An 18289-nucleotide genomic window follows, 5' to 3' on the forward strand; every position below is an offset into this window, starting at 1 on the left:
CTCAGAATACATGATTCAGGATTTCCGTAAAAAACTATTGAATCGGTAGGTAATTATATATGAAATATGAAAATGTATGTTTTTTTTCAATAGAACTTGATTGATGTTATATGGAAACCATCTACCAAAATACTAGTGTTAATAGTCACCACTATCACTCAGAAATAAAAATAGTCACAGAATTACTAAAGTTTATACATTAATGACTATTTTCTATCTGCCTCTCTTTCATTATGGTGTGAATTTCTACACTAAATGTCATTTCGCCTGGGTTGAAGCTTAGCGATGCTTCAACCCAGGCGAATTGACAAATAGGAATAAAATTCCCTGCAGAATGAAAGAGAGGCAGATAGAAAATAGTCATAAATTACTACAATTTAGTAATTCTGTGACTACCCGTGTTTCTGAGTAATCTTCAGATCGAGAAAAAATCATGCAGAAAAATATCCCTCACTGTGCCAGTAATTCAGCCCCCCATCTTCGGATTATCAATCCTCAAAGATGGCGAGAGTAAAAATGTAACACGAAGCGAACATTTTCAAGTGTCCTGTGATTTCATGCCACAATATGTTCCAAAATTTTCGGCTCTGGGGTGTTTTAACCCTAAAACCACCCCTCTGGGTACGCCACTGGATCTCTATATACGCATATATAATCATAGGCCTAAACTCCAAGGATTATTTGAAATACCTTAGGTGGTACACATTTTAGCCTGATTAAGAACCATATACAGTCAAATCTCCATAACTCGATATTGAAGGTACCAACTGATGTGCAACTGTGATTCAAGGGACCATCGAGGTAGCCATAAAAACCAACTTTTACTATGGTTCTCTTACTCGATATGGAGATACCGAATATCGAGTACCGTGCTGCATCAATACCCGGACGCCTAACGTGATACAGATATTCAAATGCCTGTATGCAAATAGTTAGCGGGTATTTGATAACTTATTACTATAAAATGATAACTGTTAGGCTAGAACTTGCTGCTGAACATAAAATTTACAATGAATTTTATGATAATCCAGTGAAAATTATGATAATTCTGCGTCATGTCGTGTTCACAAATCCGGACACTTGAATCAAAATCCGGACATTGGTGCATCAAATTCCTGACATTTAAATAACCACAGCTATATTTCACATTAAACCCTAAAAAATCAAACATACCTTGATTTAACAATTACACAAAATCATTGATTTGTGAAAAATGATTTTGCTTATCTGTTACAGGGTCTCGAACAGCTTTAAACACTGTTTTAACAAGCCTTCAAAAGATAATATTAAGTGCGCTTTATTCCCAATAATTAGCACACACAATTTACACTTTTTGTAGATAATAGTGTTCAAAATCACAATTATATCACTTTTAAATAGTTTTCCATGTTTTTCAACAATTGTAATGCCATATATGTTGTTGAAACCTTTTGAATTCGATGCTCAAGCACGGTGTCCGGGTTCATAACCACTTATACCAGAACCCGGACAGTCTTCTTTTAACACAGAATCATATGAATTTTCATTAAATTCGCGAAACTTTTCAACTTAACCAGCAGCAAGCTCAAACAAATCACAATAAAATGAGTTTACACAAAATTGAAATTTAACAAACGCGTTATTCATCGCCGAATTGCGGTGGCACATTGTGTAGAATTCCTTCAGTTTCCGATAATTTTCGAAATAAGCGCGTCCGAGTGGAACTGACTTTTGTTTTTGTCTTTAACATTTTTTTACAAGGCTAACTTGATGTTATTTTACTTTAAAATGGTTAATGGTAGTTAAAATTTGTCCTAGCAGAAATATTTTTACGTTCGGAAAAATATTTAGCATTAAAATAATGAAATTCCACAGGAGTGTCCGGATATTGGTCCCGTCCGGGTTTTGATTCATCACGGTAATGGAGAGTTGACAGTACAGTCACTCCACAGTTATGGCTAGCACACAGATATTAGATATTAGATAGCACACAGAGTTAGATTAAAACCAAAGAAAAATTAAAGACCTCCATATCCCTTGCAGTTGCCCAAAATTTTATGCTTAGCTTAGCTTAGCTTAGACTGACTACACATATCAATGGTTGCTATTCCGTGATTGACCGAGGTCAGTGAAAATGCACAAAGAATCAACTAGAAGATCGGCTGGGATTGGCCAAAATCTTCTTCAGTGTGCATAATTCAGTGCCTCTATTTATACATGGTCAATAACGGCGCCGGCCACGTCCTTGCAGTCAGGTGGGATTGGGGGAAGGAATGTTAGTGTGTAACCTTTGCTATTTGGAGACCGTGTTTGCCTCTGCATCTCCACAAAGGTTACTGGGAGGGATGTTTGTTAATGGGGAGGATCGTTGGGTCACAGGATTCACTTTGATAAGTGATTAGACCATGATAAATAATTATTTGTGAGCTATAAATATGCTTATATGTAAATATAAAATTTTCTATTTGGTGTGAACAATATCTATGTAGAGAAAAATTATGCCGACACTTGAGGTGACGAACTTATCAAAGTTTGTTGAATAAAGTGAACCTTTCGCAAGTCTACACTCGTAGTGTCGAACCATTCAAAGTTTTTTTTTAATTACAAAAATAAAAGTAAAAGGAAAAAGGTGTTTTGAGTAAAAAAAATTTGACGTAAATAATTTATGAATCAGAGTTTATGTCGACACTCACAGTGACGAACATTTCATAGTTTGTTTAAAAATTATTAAAGGTGCAATCATACATATTTTATAGATTAGATATAGTAGCATGAAACGAGCTCACCAATTGATCCGTCATCCTTGAGCAGCAACAATCCACTTTCAGCTTCACTCGTTTGCTCGGCTATATGAAAACACACAGAGAAAATAGGCGCGCGTCCCGAGAGGGAAAACAACTGACGACTGCTCGGGCTTTCTTGACGCACTGCCAAGGAGCAAGCGTCAACGTCGAAAGATCAAAAAGAACTTATCGAACGCGGCACTTTTTCACTTTACTCGACCGATGCGCGACATGTTTGATCCTGCCCTCATCGCCGGCCCCCGCAGGAGCAAGCATCAAGGTCGAAGGATCAAACACAACTAAGCGATCACGCCACTTTTTCACTTTCACTCGACCGACGCGCGACATGTTTGATCCTGTCCTCATCGCCGGCCCCCGCAGGAGCAAGCATCAAGGTCGAAGGATCAAACACAACTAAGCGATCACGCCACTTTTTCACTTTCACTCGACCGACGCGCGACATGTTTGATCCTGCCCTCATCGCCGGCCCCCGCAGGAGCAAACGTCAAGGTCGAAGGATCAAACACAACTAAGCGATCACGCCACTTTTTCACTTTCACTCGACCGACGCGCGACATGTTTGATCCTGCCCTCATCGCCGGCCCCCGCAGGAGCAAGCATCAAGGTCGAAGGATCAAACACAACTCCCTTGCAGTTGCCCAAAATTTTATGGCTCATGAAGTAATCTAGAATGTCGTTCAAAGTGTACTGCGATCTATCAAACTTGGGTACCTTTTGTACTATCGAGGGACCAAATGCAGTACTAGAAGTGGTACCCAATCTGAGCCCGAGTGAGACGGACCTGTTAAAACGGTAATATCTCATCAAATACAGGTTTAATTTCTCAGAACACATTTCCTCTACGTGAGCCATAAATCTGTACAGCATCGCAATCAGCTTTCCTTAAGGTTTTTTAAGCATTTGTCAGTTTAGCCACCATATTTAGTATTATTATTCGTGACAATCATTTTAGAAATCATTGATTTGCTAATAGGAGGTCGTTCATAAACCACGTGGTTATTTATTTATTTTAAAACTTAATTTTGAAGGAGGGAAAAACACCTTTGAGTGATTTCCTTTCGATATTCGAGGCACAAAACCTCTTAATCTTTTCTTATAACGTTTAAAAAAAAACTAATACTTAAGGCTCATACGGTAAAAAATAACATAACAGAGCCATATACTGCAACATAATGTAGATTTGAGTGTGTATTGATATCTTGATAAAAAATGAGGGAGGGGGTTTACTAAACATCATCTTGGTATCTCAACACCATATCTTGATGTCTTAAAATAAAAATAAAACTTAAAATAAAAAAGAAAAACGAGTATCAAACAATATATGAGATCTTAATTACAAAATTATATAAGAGTTTAACATAGAGTAAATCGTTGTACCCAATATAACCCGATCAAAAATAAAATACGTGATTGTTGGAATGTTCCAACGTGGGTTGGAATGACCTCAGGGGGCCGGGGTTGTGACAGAAAATCAAATCCAAAAAGAAATGACCACTTGGCTCATGAACGACCCTTACTTGGCAACGTAAATTTCTATTTTTTTTTTAAATGTTAAAAACTGTATGGGTACTTTAAATATTGTAAGTTCGGTTATTCATTGGAAAATTCAATGCGCAATAATTTGATTCTTTTTATTATCCATACAAGAAGTAGCTACTTTTTAAATCTATAAAGTGAAGCGCATTAGAGCGCATACGAATGCAAACCGAGACTGTCCAACTGAAACTATTACACAGATTTTGAGAAAAAAACAACATCGGTGAGGAACTAAAATAACTCATTTTTGGGTGGGTAAAAACTATTTTAAAATATCAATTTCATGTCCATCATATAACCAAAGACGAAATAAAGACCCCCATGATCCTTGCAGTTGCTCAAAATTTTATGGCACATAAGGTAATAGAGCAAAATCTAGAATGCCATGAAAAGTGTACTGGGATCTGTCAACCTTGGGTACCTTTTACAGTTCAAAGGGACCAAATGCAGAAGTGGAGCCCAATCTGAACCCGAGTGGAACGCACCTGATGATATAACTGTTATCGTAAAGCTGTAGAAAGTTTAAGCGAAAGACGATTCTCTCTATTTGTTCTTTTGCGAATCATTTCTACTTTATTTTGGCCTCTAAGGGGTTTGGATTGACCAATGACCATATAAGTAGATGAAAAAACCGAATTTAGTACTATACCATTTAATTCCACTAGAAATTGTATCCTTTGACAGATACGCGAATTTCGACCTCATCTGTAAGGCCGTCTTCAGTGTCGTGTACTAGACTCGACTTAGTCGAGTTTCAAGTCGACTTAGAGACATTTCAAGTCTAATTACGAAAGCTGTTTAAAAATCAATCATTTGCCGAGAATCAGTTGTCAAACAACACGCAGCAACAAAGGAATGGTAGATGAAAAAACCGAATTTAGTACTATACCATTTAATTCCACTCTAGGTCGAGAGAGGTCGAGTCTAGTACACGACACTGAAGACGGCCTTACAGTTGAGGTCGAAATACGCGTTCTGTCAAAGGATACAAACTCTAGTGGGATTAAATGGTATAGTACTAAATTCGGTTTTTTCATCTACTTATAGGTATTCTACTAAGCAGCTCGAAGATTTATTATCAAAGGAATGGTATTAATTTTTATTTGTTGTAACAATTTTTCCGCAAACAACGGATTATCACAACTTGAACAGATTATGACAATAATCACTTTGACTTTGTATTGCAATTTTCAATAACTTTATTTGTGCCACCTTATCAAATGACAACCATGAAACAAATAAATTTGATTTCATGTTCGTAATAACTGGTCATTCGTAAGTTCTTGACAATGTTGCTTTCTGTTTAGTCATGACATTGTTTTCTTGAGATTGTATCCCTATCCGTAAAAGTTGGGACAATGGATTGTAGGAACGCTTGGTTTATTGTTTGTTTTGTGTTGATATCAATGAAAATTTGATTCATACGCACATACGCAGTTTTGGGCCATTTTCACCCCAACGACTGTATTTTAAAAATCAGAGTGGATATAAAAAATGTGTGCCATCGTTAAAGTGTATCAATAAAAATATATTCATTTGAAAAGAAATATAAAATCGATCTTCTTCGATCTGACGGGAAAGCTATTTTGCATGCATCAGTTTGGGAAGTACTGCTGCATAGCATCGTAGAAGCGGGAGAATGCGGCAGAGATTCGAATGCTGTCAGTTTCATTAGAAGACGGCAACGCTGACGACGTCGAGGGTGCGTGCGATTGGTTGATCGCAGTGTGCTTTGCGTTGAGTCGTAGGTGGTTGGAGGCGGATCTTCTCTACCAGAGCAGGCTGTGATTGGAAATACAAAGTGCGATGGCGATTTATGACGCTTTGTTTTTTTTTAGAAACAGTGGCAGGAAAAAAAGAATTTCAGAGTACTTTATTATATCAAATCCTTAGGAAAAACGGTAAGTATAATGTTTGTTGTTGTGATGAGATTTTTATTGTGATAATGTTTGTGTGAATTAAACCCTTAGAATAAGAGGTGAAAAAAATCTCAAAAATTGCTGAAGATGATTCATAAATTGTGTCACGCTAAACAAGGACTTTTTTGACCCACACCTCCTTTGCCATACTTTTAGTATGAGACAAATTTGTGTGGCTTGTCACATTCTACCTCTCTCCATTAGAGCGTGACATAATTTGTGCATGGCCTCCTGTAATGTTATCAATTTTTCAATGGAACTTCATGCAATAATCAATAGCAATTTCATTTAAAAATGTGCATTTATAGATATGTTTGAGGTTTTTTTCACCTCGTTTTCTAAAGTACAATAATTAAAAGATTCGGCCTATTTAGCGAATCTAATGTCAATAAATAAAAATGGATATATGTAGGTAGTTTGAATCAATTATGGCTAGAATGCACTTTGATAAAATTTGACTGATTGGATTAGATTTAATTACTGAAAATGTATGGAAGAGAAGGACAAAACAATGATTCAATGAATAGGCCGATCTGTGATTAATTCCAGTTCCATAGGTAAAAGTTGACAGTTTTGTTAGAATAGTTATCATTGTGTGTTGTTGATGTTGTTCTTGTAGATTTGCCTTACGAGAAGAGCCGTAATAAAGAATGATTTTCCCTAAACTTTTCGAGATGATTCTCTAGATCGTATTTGTTAATGGTATGGTACGACTGTTGATTACTTCATCAATAATGTATATATAACTTTGGCGACGAAGAAAAATACGGTATATACGAAATTTTACTTCTTTATCCCTTATCTAACGATTTAATTTACTTATAATACTTCTCTTTGTTAATCTTCAACTGCTTTTAGCTATCGCTTTATATAATTATAGTTTACTTTTAATTTATTACTGTATTACCATTATTATCATAAACAGTAACGCCTATTTAGATCGCCTACTGCGATTGCCCTGCTCCGATTATTATCTACCCACTGTCCTGTTCCTGCTCCGACCCTGTCGACAGCTTCCTCCTCTTCCGCTCGGAAGTGGTCTTGAGTGCGTGCCACATGGTCACCGGCTTCCTCAGTGTGGTCAACATCTGGTGCCAGTGACGCAAACCCTTCCCGGTGGTTCCACTACCCACGATCACGTGCCCGATCGAGACCAGCTTGATACTGGGCTTCCGGTTCAAACTGCTTCCGCTGCTACTGTTGGTACTATTGTCATAAAGGTTTATCAGATTGTTGCTATTGTAGTTGTTGTTGTTAATGGTATTGGTACTGCCGCTATCCCGGTTGGTCATCTGCACCACCGACAGGCGGATCTGAACGGAGTTCAGCATATACGGCGGAACGCTGAAAATGATCGCCTCGTTGTAGATCGGCGATCGCTCACCTCGCTTGACCGAAGTTTTCTTCTTCGACACTTTCTTGTCATTCTTCAACAAGTAAACCTAGAATTCGGAAAGTCATCGTTATAACTCCATAACCCCTGGAAGAAATCCTCCTCACCTTCACGAAGATGCTCTCGTTGGAGTCCACCTCGATCGGTTGATCTTCGGTTGTCGGTTCGCCTTCGTCGATAGCGCTCTGTTGCACTAACTGCTGCCCTCTGGTTCTATTGGTCCGAGTCTTGAGGTTGAGGTTACGGGCTTTCACGACCACCACCGTCAGCCGTTCGGCCGTCGGTAGATAGCTGAGGGAGAACATCAGTTCACCCAGTTGGCTCTTCTTGTGACTCGAGTCCACCAGTTTGAGCCACGTCGTCATCGGTCGGCTGATGTTCTCGTTGATTTGCATCTCGCATTCGCCTGAAATGGAAGTGACACGAGGATGGAGTGCTTACATTTGTAGGATGGAATGCTAGGAATTTGTCTAAGAGCTCTTCCTAAAAGCATAGACATACTTTTCAACATATGTAATAGCCTTTGCAGAAGTTGTTCGAGGTTTGTAGTATGGACAGTTGGAGGTATTACGACGATGAAGACCTAACGCCCAGTTCGATGAAGAGTGCCAGAGAGTGATAGACGTGAGAAATGCTGCTAGGAGTCGTATTCAAGGGGCCGGTAGGCTTGATAGAGAGCTGCACTGGGTAACAAGTGCGGAGGAAAAGCAAAGAAGCATAGTGAGAAGAGAAAATTGAGAAAAGGTGTACTTAGGTGGAGGCAGAACTCTGTCAATGTATCCGTTATGCAATGATTAAGAGCGGAATTTCCTGAACGATAAAACAACGGTAATGGCTAGGCATAATGAGCGCTTGCAGTAGTTGAAGTTGAAGAGTAGTTGATTATAAATGAAAGCGTAGAGTCAGTGAAAATAGAGAATATCATTTGAAGTGAAGCCGCCGATCATCGGAGAGGTTAAAGAATGGTTTCAAGTGATCTGGAAGTTTTCAAAACTACAAGGAATGAAATTATCCCAGAGTAGAGTCGAGTTTAACAAGCTAGTGTACAAAATACTGTCGCAAGGATTCTATTCAAGAGATTCAGACTGCTTGAGAAGGCGTCAGCAACTATACCAACCAACGTCAACAATGACAAACATGTTGGTGGTGTTTGGAAAAAGCGAAATTTGCTGATTTTTTTGTAAAAAACCACGTAAGAACTACTGGAGGAACGCGTATTAGAACAAATCACGAAATTCACAAAGGACCTCATGGCAAAACAATTCATTCATCCTAGAGGAATTTCAGGTGGACTTAAGAGTTCTTGGCGTCTTGCGTGTTGAACTCCTGGTGTAAATTATCGTATTATTATCCCTAGGAATTACGACTTAGAAGACGGACTTAGGAATTCTTGGAGAAAGCCTTGAGGAATTCTTGAACGAACTTTTAGAAATATTTTAAAGAAACTCCTGGGAACGCAATCCTCAATTTTTTTTGGAGGATCTCCTAAAGGAATTTATGGAGGAACTCGTGAAAGATTTTTCGGACAAACTACTGGTGAAATTCCTGGATAACTCCCGGGGGGATTCCTGGAGACTTCTCGGGAGCATTCCTGGCGGAGTTTCTGGAGGAACTCCTGTAGAATATCTGGTAGAACTGCCAGCTGGATTCTTGAAGCAATTCACATGGAAATTCCTGAAGAAACTACGGTGCAAATCCTATAGGAACTCCTGAGAAATTCCGGGAGAAACTCCGGTGCAATTTTAGACAGGGGAGGTGTACCAGTTTTGGCCACCCTAAGGAAAAATATTGTTTATACATAAACCAAACAAGCTTTGCTTACTGTCAATACATTAAACGAAAGCTTTCAATCCATGCTCAGCAGGGAAAATATAAAAACTAATAAGAAACTTTGTTTTTGTATTAAAATGGGGATGACGAATACTGGACCACTTGCACCAGTATTCGCCACGATTTTATTTTCGGTTCCTGAATTAGCCACCTACGTTGATTTCTTATGGAGGGTGGCAACCATATATGTCGTAAACGGTATATAATCCGAGATGGTGAATAACTGGAACATGGCGAATACCGGTACACCTTCCCTACAACTTCTAAAAAAAATTCCGGTTGAGTTCCTAAGGGATTCTTGAAGGAACCTTAAAGGAGTACCCGAATGAACTCTAAAAGAATTCCCGGAGAAATTCTGAAGGCATTCGTGGTGGAGCTCCGAAGGAATTCCCGGCAGAGCTACAGAGACATTTCCGGAAAAACTGCTGAGAAATTCCCGATGGAGCTCCAGAGAAATGTCGGATGAATTGCTGGAGGAACTCCGAAGGAATGCATAGGACTGGGGAGGAATTCCTGGAGGAATCCTCAGATCAAGTCTGGAGGAATTCCCTAAGGAACACTTGAGTATTTCCCGGAGCAAGTCTGAAAAAAATCTCATAGAAAATCCTGAGGAATTCTTGGAGGAATTCTGAAGGAATTACTGGTTGAACTCCCGAGGAATTTCTGGTGGAACCATGAAGAAAATCTGAGAAAATTATAGGTGGAGCTCCGAAGGACTTCCCGGAGGAACTCTTAAGGAATTTCTGGAGGATATCAGAAAAAAAATCATCGGAGGATTCGGTGAAGGAACTGTAGAGCGATTCCTAGAGGAACTTCTGAAGCTTTCCTTTAAAAACTCCAAGGGTATTGCTTGAGGAACTCCGAAGAAATTCCTGGATAAACTATGGAGTAATTCCGAAGGAATTTTCGGTGGTGCTCCCGGGCTACTGAGGAATTGCTGGATCAAATCTCCGGAGAAGTTAAGAAATGAATTCGTCACATACATATTGTTTTTTTTCTGAATGTAGAATTAAAAAAGGTAATAACCTTACTCTACATGTATTGGTATGGAAATAAATAAATAAATAAATAAATAAATCTAGAGGAATTTCTAGAGGAACGCCAGAAGAATTTATGAAAGAACTTTGGGGTTCTTCATGGTGAAGCTCCCGAGGAACTTTCTAGGAATCGCAGGATGAAATCCTGAGTAATTGATGGAGGAGCTCCGGGGGAATTTCTGGGAGAAAGGAATTCCTGGAGGAACTCCGGAAGGATTCCAGGAGAAACTCATAAAAAACTCCCGAAGTAAATCTGGAGGATTTTGTAGTGACTAGACCTTTTTAAATAGCCGAACTTACACACTAGACCTATTCATATTTTCAAAAATGTCTGGAAACTCCCCAGTCAACCAATACTTTGATTTTTCATTGCGAAATGAACTTTTGGTCAAAATTCCACTCAATTTAGAGTAAATTTAGTTGTGCTTCAAATCAATTATGTGTTTTTGGGCTATTTTCAAGCTTTAAAAAATTATAACTACCGAACGAAACATCAAAATTTATCGGAAATATTTCTACATAGTAGTTTATCCAATTCTATGAACTTTTGCCGAACACAATTTTATGATTGGAGCAAGTTTTAACATAGTTTGGTTGAGGTTTGTATCTCGAGGTTCTTGAAAATCTCTTTTTTCGGGAATTGTTTTCACTGAACAGCATGCCTGCATGAAAATTTCGGATTTTTAATTTCCAGACATGATGACAATGCATATCTAAAAGTCAATTCCGTTCGAAGTAACCATTTATCTTACGAAAATAAATTGTAAAAAATTGGTAATTATGAAGCACATTTGTAAATCCACTATGGGTGAGCCAAGAGCACCACCGTGAGCTTCAATGAATACAAAAAATGAACACGTTAGCACTGCCTTTTCTCAGTCGATGATGATGATTGTTTTCAAATCGTTCTAAATGATCAGTGAAATGTGATCAAAACAATCATCACATGGAAAGAAAAAGCAATGCTAACTTGTTCAATTCATTCGTTTCCGGTACATGTGTCATGCATGATTTAAGGCCGCACGGGACGTCATTATAATCATCCTATCCATTTGAAGAAGCAGATCTCAAGTACCACTCCATATATGGATGTGAAAAATGTATCACTATATTATATATATGTGGTGCACAATCGATTAAATTTTCAGCTTCATCGGTTCACTAAAACTCGAGATTTGCTTCGGCAAAGTTTTGATGATAATTGTTAGAGTGAGACAAAAGATAGGGAAAATAACACGGTCTCCCGTGTCCCCTTAACTATCATCAGGTTGCGATGCGGTGCTCGATCTTTGGGCATTTATTGTAATTTATTGCCTTTAGCAACATGTAATCTGTTAATGGTCAATGAACTCATAAATGTATTATGTTTGATTCCCGTTGACTAGGGCCTGAAAAAATAATACCAATGCATGTTTTATATACCATGTATATTGAGAAAACTGTAATTTCTGGGTACAGCGCAGTACAAATTTGGATCAAACAATGTTAAAACTCAATTTAATCTTGTTAGCGTGCTCGACAAACTTTAACAGACTAGAATTAGCTTTCAAATAGTGGTAATAGCAAGTGGTTTTGATTTTCCACATGCTAGTTATGATTTTTCAAACCTTGAAATAAGCCCAAAAACACATTTTCAACTTGAAGCATACTGAAATCTTTATCAAATGAGCTGAAAATTTGACCAGACATTGTTCTTAGCATGAGAATTCCGAATACTGCCGGTAGATTTCCAGACATTTTTTTTTAAATATGAACAGGTCTATTACACACTTTCCCGATCACGCCTCCCTTAGAATTCCAATCGAGTTAGACCAAATAATTAAAACTTTTTTCATCATTATAAAAGCTAAAAAATTCCTGGAGAAAGTCCGATAAAATTCCTGGAGGAACTATGGTAAAAATCCTATGCCTGGTAAAGCTCCAATGGAAATTCCGGAGGAAATCTGAATAAATTCCCGGGGGATTCCAAAGAAATTCCATGAGGAACTCGGAAGAAATCCTTGAAGAACCTCCAAAGGAATTCCTTGAGGAACTCCAAAGGATTTGCTGGAGGAACTGAGGAATGATGTTTAGTGAAACTCCGGAGAAATTCCTGATCAAACTATGGAGGAAAACCCAGAGGAATATTGGAAAAACATTTGGAGGATCTCCTAAGGAATTCCAGGAAGGCTTTGAGGAATTTCTGAAGGAACTCCGTAAGAATTTCTGGTGGATACATGGGTAAAACTCGATAACGGATTCCCGTTGGAGCTCCGGAGGAACTTCGGAGGAAATGCTGGATAAAATTCAAAAGAATTGCAAAAAGATTTCCGTATGAGTTTCGTGAGCAATTCAGGAGGAATTACCGGTGAGGCTCGGAAGGATTTCCGGATGAACTGTGAAGAAATTTACGGAGGAACTCTGAAGGAATTTCCGGAGAAATTCCTGGAGGAACTGTGGACAAAATCCTTGAGAAACTATAAAGAAATAACTGGAGGAACTTCGGCGGCGTTCCTAGAGGAACTGAGGAGGCATTCCTGGAGAAACTCCGGATGCGTCTCTAGAGGAACTCCTAAGGCGTTTCTGGAGGAACTGCAGGCTAATTGCTTAAGAAACTTCAGAGAAATTCCTGCAGAAACTAAGGGGTAAATTCGAAAGAATCCCGATGGAGCTCCGCAGAAACTATCTAGGAGTTTCTGGATGCAATCCAACAGACTCGCTGGAAGAACTGCAAAGGAGTTTCTGGAGGGGTTCCTGGTGGAAATCCGGAAGAAGTTCCGAGGAATAGCCGGAGGAAACCTGGAAGAATTACTGGAAGAACTACAAAAAAATAATCCTGGAGAAATTCAGGATGAACTATACGAGGAACTCTGGTGGAATTACCGGAGGACGTCTAGAAGAATTCCCAGAGAGCTCTTGAGAAATTTTCTAAGGAACTCTGGAAAATTCCGTGGAGGAAATGTAGAAAAGTTTTCGAAGTAACTCTAGGAGAATTCCTAGTGGCACTCTAGAGAATTTACTAGAGGAACTCTGAGAGGAATCTCCTGTGGAGCTTCCAAAAAATTCCAGAGGAAATATGAAGACATTCCCGGAGAAACTCCGAAAAAACTCCATTAAGAACTCCGAAGAATTTCCATGAGGAACTCTGAAGAAATTTTTGGAGGACTAAAAGAATTCCTACAGGGACTCCGTTGCTGGAGGAACTGCGGAATAATTTTTAGAAAATTTCGAAGAAATTTCTGAAGGAACTATGGGGAAAATCCGGAGGATCTCCAAACGAATTCCTGGAAAAGCTCTGAGAAATTTTTGGAGGAAAACCGAGGAGTTTCCGAAGGAATATTCAAAGAATTTCTTTAGAATCCATGGAAGAAACCCGAAGGAATTCCCGGAAGAACTCCTAATGGATTCCGTAACCCGTAACGCGGGTAGATCACCTTTTCGTGGTGCGTTACGGGGTAAGATCTACCAATTTGAACCCTAGTCTCATCTTGTCTGTCGGGCTAGGGTTATATGTTCTGGTAATTCAAGGTTTTGCGGTACAAGGTCCTTGTTACTGGCAACAGTTTCTGAAAATTAATCTATTTTACCTAGCAGATGATTAAAGACTCGGAGTTGGTCAGTCCCGAGACTACACTTGAAGCCAGGACAACAATCATGAGTACCAACTCAACAAGAACTATTAAGCTTGGTAATTCAAGGACTCACGTGAAATCTGATTACTAAACAAATTTTCTAGCTTGATTCGGTTTTGCTGCTAGCATGAAGCCCCCTTTTTCTAGTATTTTTCTGGGACTAAACTAAAAGCGAAACAAGGATGTAACTAGAGTTCCGTTGCATGGTCAAATATCAGTAGTACCGATTTGGTTCCTCAGAAATTTAATCGATTTTGTTTGCTAAGGGGCGCGCCTTCGCTGAGATTCAATTTTTTATGAAGATTGTAAATAGCGGGACCTTTTTATCATAGTCGATTTTTTATAAATATCTGAGGAATCAAAACAAGAGCTGTACAGAAATCGATGCTTCATTACCTATCAATGGAAATGGAGTAATGCGACATGCACTATCGAAATACTGGTTGCAGTGGCGCATCTGAACAGAAAAAAAAACATGGATTCCCGTAGTAACTGTGGTAGAATTTTCTGACTAACTTTGAGCAATTCGGCAAAAAATCTTAATGAATTCCTCAAGGAAATGCAAATTAATTTTTATTGGAACTCTGACAGAATTCCTGGAGAAACTGCGAAGTTAATCCTGGAGGAACTCTGAAGAAATTTCATTTGGAAATCTCCGGAGCAATTCCTGATGCAAATACCCAATGAAACTCCTGGAGGAAATCTCCGGATAAATTTAAAATTTTCCGAAGGAATTTCTGGGGAAAATGCCTGGAGGAAAACCCCGAAGCTATTTCTGGAGGTATTCCCCAGAGTAAACAAATATGTGCCAAACTTGTTTTGGAACAGCTTATATCTTCGTTCGTATCCAACCAGAAAAGGACCAGACAGTTAGCGTGCTCCAAAAAATATAGACCAGAAAATTGGTATAAAGTTAAATTTGGAACATTATGTGCAACACCAGTGCAAGCTTCAATTTTTAATATGGTCTAAAAAATAAACCCCAGCGGTGATTTAGACCACCGGTGAAGTTGACCTAACGTTAGATAAATTTCGCATTTGGTGTTTAGCTGAGAGAGATTCGCGAAGAGGAAAAATATCAACGTCATAAGCAGCCCAGATTCGGCTGTCACGAAACGTCAAATGCAGCCTGTCGTTTTTATGGCTGAAAAAGTGAAAACTGTTGTACCGTAGATTCGGGTGTAATTGATCAGTAGGGTGATTGATCACCGTGTCACGTGATTTTATTTCTTACTAATAGTGCACCAAATTCAATGTAACCTATAGTAAATGAACGGTGTTTGTGTTAAATAATGTATATTTGTGTAAAGTAAAGTTTTTTTTTGTGCTACTGAATGTTTATTTCTATGGAAATAATGTAAAATTCCAGAATCAAGTTTAGTGTGAAATTGATAGACATCCATAAACTTCTAGTTCTAAATAAGGATTTGGACATGGTATGAACCTGAAAGTTTGTGAGGATGCTAAAAATATATCTCCAAAACAGATTTTACTATCAAAACTCTTATCAATTTGCTAGTTTTGTTGAAAAATTTGATTTTATGCTACAGAGTAGAGAAATCCTTTGGAAATTGCCTACATTTAGGCATTTTACGTGGTATTCTTAAAATTTAATTATTGATTAGTTCCATAAATATTGTCTGCCTCGGATATGGCAAACATATTTGAATTCAGGAGGCCCAAATTAAGTATGTAAAGTTAATTTCATAACTAACAATACCGTTCTGATTCAAATTCCAGACAGCTTTTAATTCCGGACACTCAACTTTGTATGGGAAAGGTTTCACTTGAAATGTTTCAAAATTTCCCGTTCAAAAGTTCCCAACTTTCAGGTTTATTTTAATAAACATTTTCCATAGCGAGCCATGAAAAATTATTATACGCATTTAGTTTTGACGTTCTTCTAACGCCCTCAGCCGTTCAATATGTAATTTTACTAGTTTAATTTTGGTATTCGTGTGCTGTCCGGAATTCGAATCAAAATGACCGTAATTTTGAAGCAAAAGTGAGTTTGCGTCCGGAATAAAAATCATGGAAAAAACATTCATTTCTTTTTATTTTAGGTTATTTGAGCTGCGAAACCCGAAAAATTCATTCGAAATCTTCATTCACCATTCGAAAGTTAAGTATGTTTGAAGCTTGATAATGCAGAGGTATCATACAGAAAGTGTTAATTTATGTGCTTTTTGATCGGTTATACTTCACCGCGGCCTTAAGTGTCCGTAATATGAATCAAAACGGTAATCACATTGACAAGTGATCAATTTCACCCCGAAATGGGATTCCCCGATTTTTAATTTTAGAGCTGATTTTCGGCACTAACATCACATTTGTTAGAAAATTTCGGTGCATGAGCCAATGAGGTTCACCGTCGTACTTGTTTTCCTGCATTTAGTTGTATGGTATTGACAAAATTTTCGAAAGCATACCAAGAAAACAGTGAAAAATGATCAATTTCACCCGAAATTACGGTATTCAAAATAAACTATTTTGTAAAGTCTCTGTCAGCGGAGCAGTTTTTCCAAAGATGCTTATAAATCTAAACACAACACTAGTTATTTATAATGTCTGCTACGTTTGCTGGCATGGAATTCTACTCAAAATGTGGTTCATGCTTCGGTGTGATGCAAACGCAATAGTTTTTTGCTGAGATGATCATGTAAGAGATTGAACGGCTTGCGAAAGATTGATATAAACACTGAGTGGAATAAGAAAAAAACTCAGCAACCGCAGAAAAAGAAGACCGTCTCCGCGAGTCTCGTCTCAGGTGTTAACTTTTTCAGTGCGAACTTCAATTTTTAATATGGTCTGGAATTTGAATCCAATCGGTGATTTGGACCACCGGTGAAGTTTCCCTAACGTTAGATAAATTGAAGGAAATGCACTGTCGCATTTAGTGTTCAGTTTTCCAGTGCGATTAACAGATCTGGCGTTATGTCAAGAGCATATTACATATCTCGCGTTTAGTATCATACAGGCGTATCTGCATTGATCGATTTCTCTTCGTCGTACTGCTTAGTCGACGTAGGCGCCAATATGATCAAAATGCGTTTTTTTCATTGCTATGCATTCTTTATCTTATAATATACTCGTTTAACATGCGAACTCATGTCAATCCGCTTTCCCCTTATAATTCAAATATTTTCGAACAAAACACATGCGATTTTTTTTTGTTCGAAAATATTTGAATTATAAGGGGAAAGCGGATTGACATGAGCACACACACCAACTTATCCGAATGAACGCACAGTTGGACTAGTGTTTGTTTAGCGTATAAACCAGGTTGCTATGACAGTGACCACCCGGTCAACCAGTCAGTGATTTTCGATAGCGATCGATATAGATTCGTTTCGAACCGTTAGCGATCGCCATCGTTGGTCAAAGATCTATAAAGAATTGTTAAGACTGGTTGGTCGGGCAGGTGTTTACGTCCTTTCATCCATATGATCGTTCATCAAACTTACTGATTGGTCGGATAAAATGAAGATGACAAAAGCACGAAATCAATCAAATTATTAACATATGAAAGTGTATAGCCGAGAACACATAAACACTTTTTAGTAGAGTAGAGTAGAGTAGAGTAGAGTAGAGTAGAGTAGAGCAGAGTAGAGTAGAGTAGAGTAGAGTAGAGTAGAGTAGCAGAGTAGTTGAGTGAATGAAGGATTGAAATGATTTCCATTCAATTTGATTAAATGCAGTTTCATACTCAAACAGATAACATTACTATTAGAAGGCAAACCATAAACATTATTAAGGCATAAACGTACTATTTTGAAAAATAAATTAGTACTCACCAATTAATGTCTGCTCAGTCGCACTCGTATGATACACATGGAACCAAAGTGACCTTCTAATGCTCTTATGTGTGATCCAAAAATTAAACGTTTCCTGATAGCTAGGATAATTGGAAGCCTTGCACACCTTAAAATAGAAATTCGCGATTTGTAGAACCCCAGAATTGATCATTCTTATAAGTAGAAGAGGAATCACCTTAGTTTGAAGCACCTTGCTCTCGTCAGGTACGATAAACACCTTCACAAACGTATCCATCTCAACATCCGGCGGACCAAGCAGCTGCTTCGCTTCCTGTATCGTCACCAGCAGTTCCATACCTTCGATTGTCGTGCTGGATCTAGAATTGATCATTTATTTGATTTATCACAACCTTGATCAACGACCG

General features: G+C 38.3%; 1 protein-coding gene across 1 annotated transcript in view; it reads right to left on the reverse strand.

Annotated features, from left to right (window-relative positions):
* Positions 1-6848: 6848 nt before the first annotated feature.
* The window catches only part of LOC5574016, a 36795-nt gene continuing 25354 nt past the window's right edge, over positions 6849-18289 (reverse strand). The window contains exons 5-8 of the mRNA XM_001661060.2: positions 18100-18241; positions 17904-18030; positions 7739-8037; positions 6849-7680 (exon numbers count right to left, since the gene is read on the reverse strand). Coding sequence (XP_001661110.2) covers positions 7213-7680; positions 7739-8037; positions 17904-18030; positions 18100-18241 — 1036 coding nt within the window. The 3' untranslated portion in view covers positions 6849-7212. The remainder of the gene's footprint in view (positions 7681-7738; positions 8038-17903; positions 18031-18099; positions 18242-18289) is intronic.

This window comes from Aedes aegypti, chromosome 1 (assembly GCF_002204515.2).
Source record: "Aedes aegypti strain LVP_AGWG chromosome 1, AaegL5.0 Primary Assembly, whole genome shotgun sequence".
NCBI classification, from domain to species: domain Eukaryota; kingdom Metazoa; phylum Arthropoda; class Insecta; order Diptera; family Culicidae; genus Aedes; species Aedes aegypti.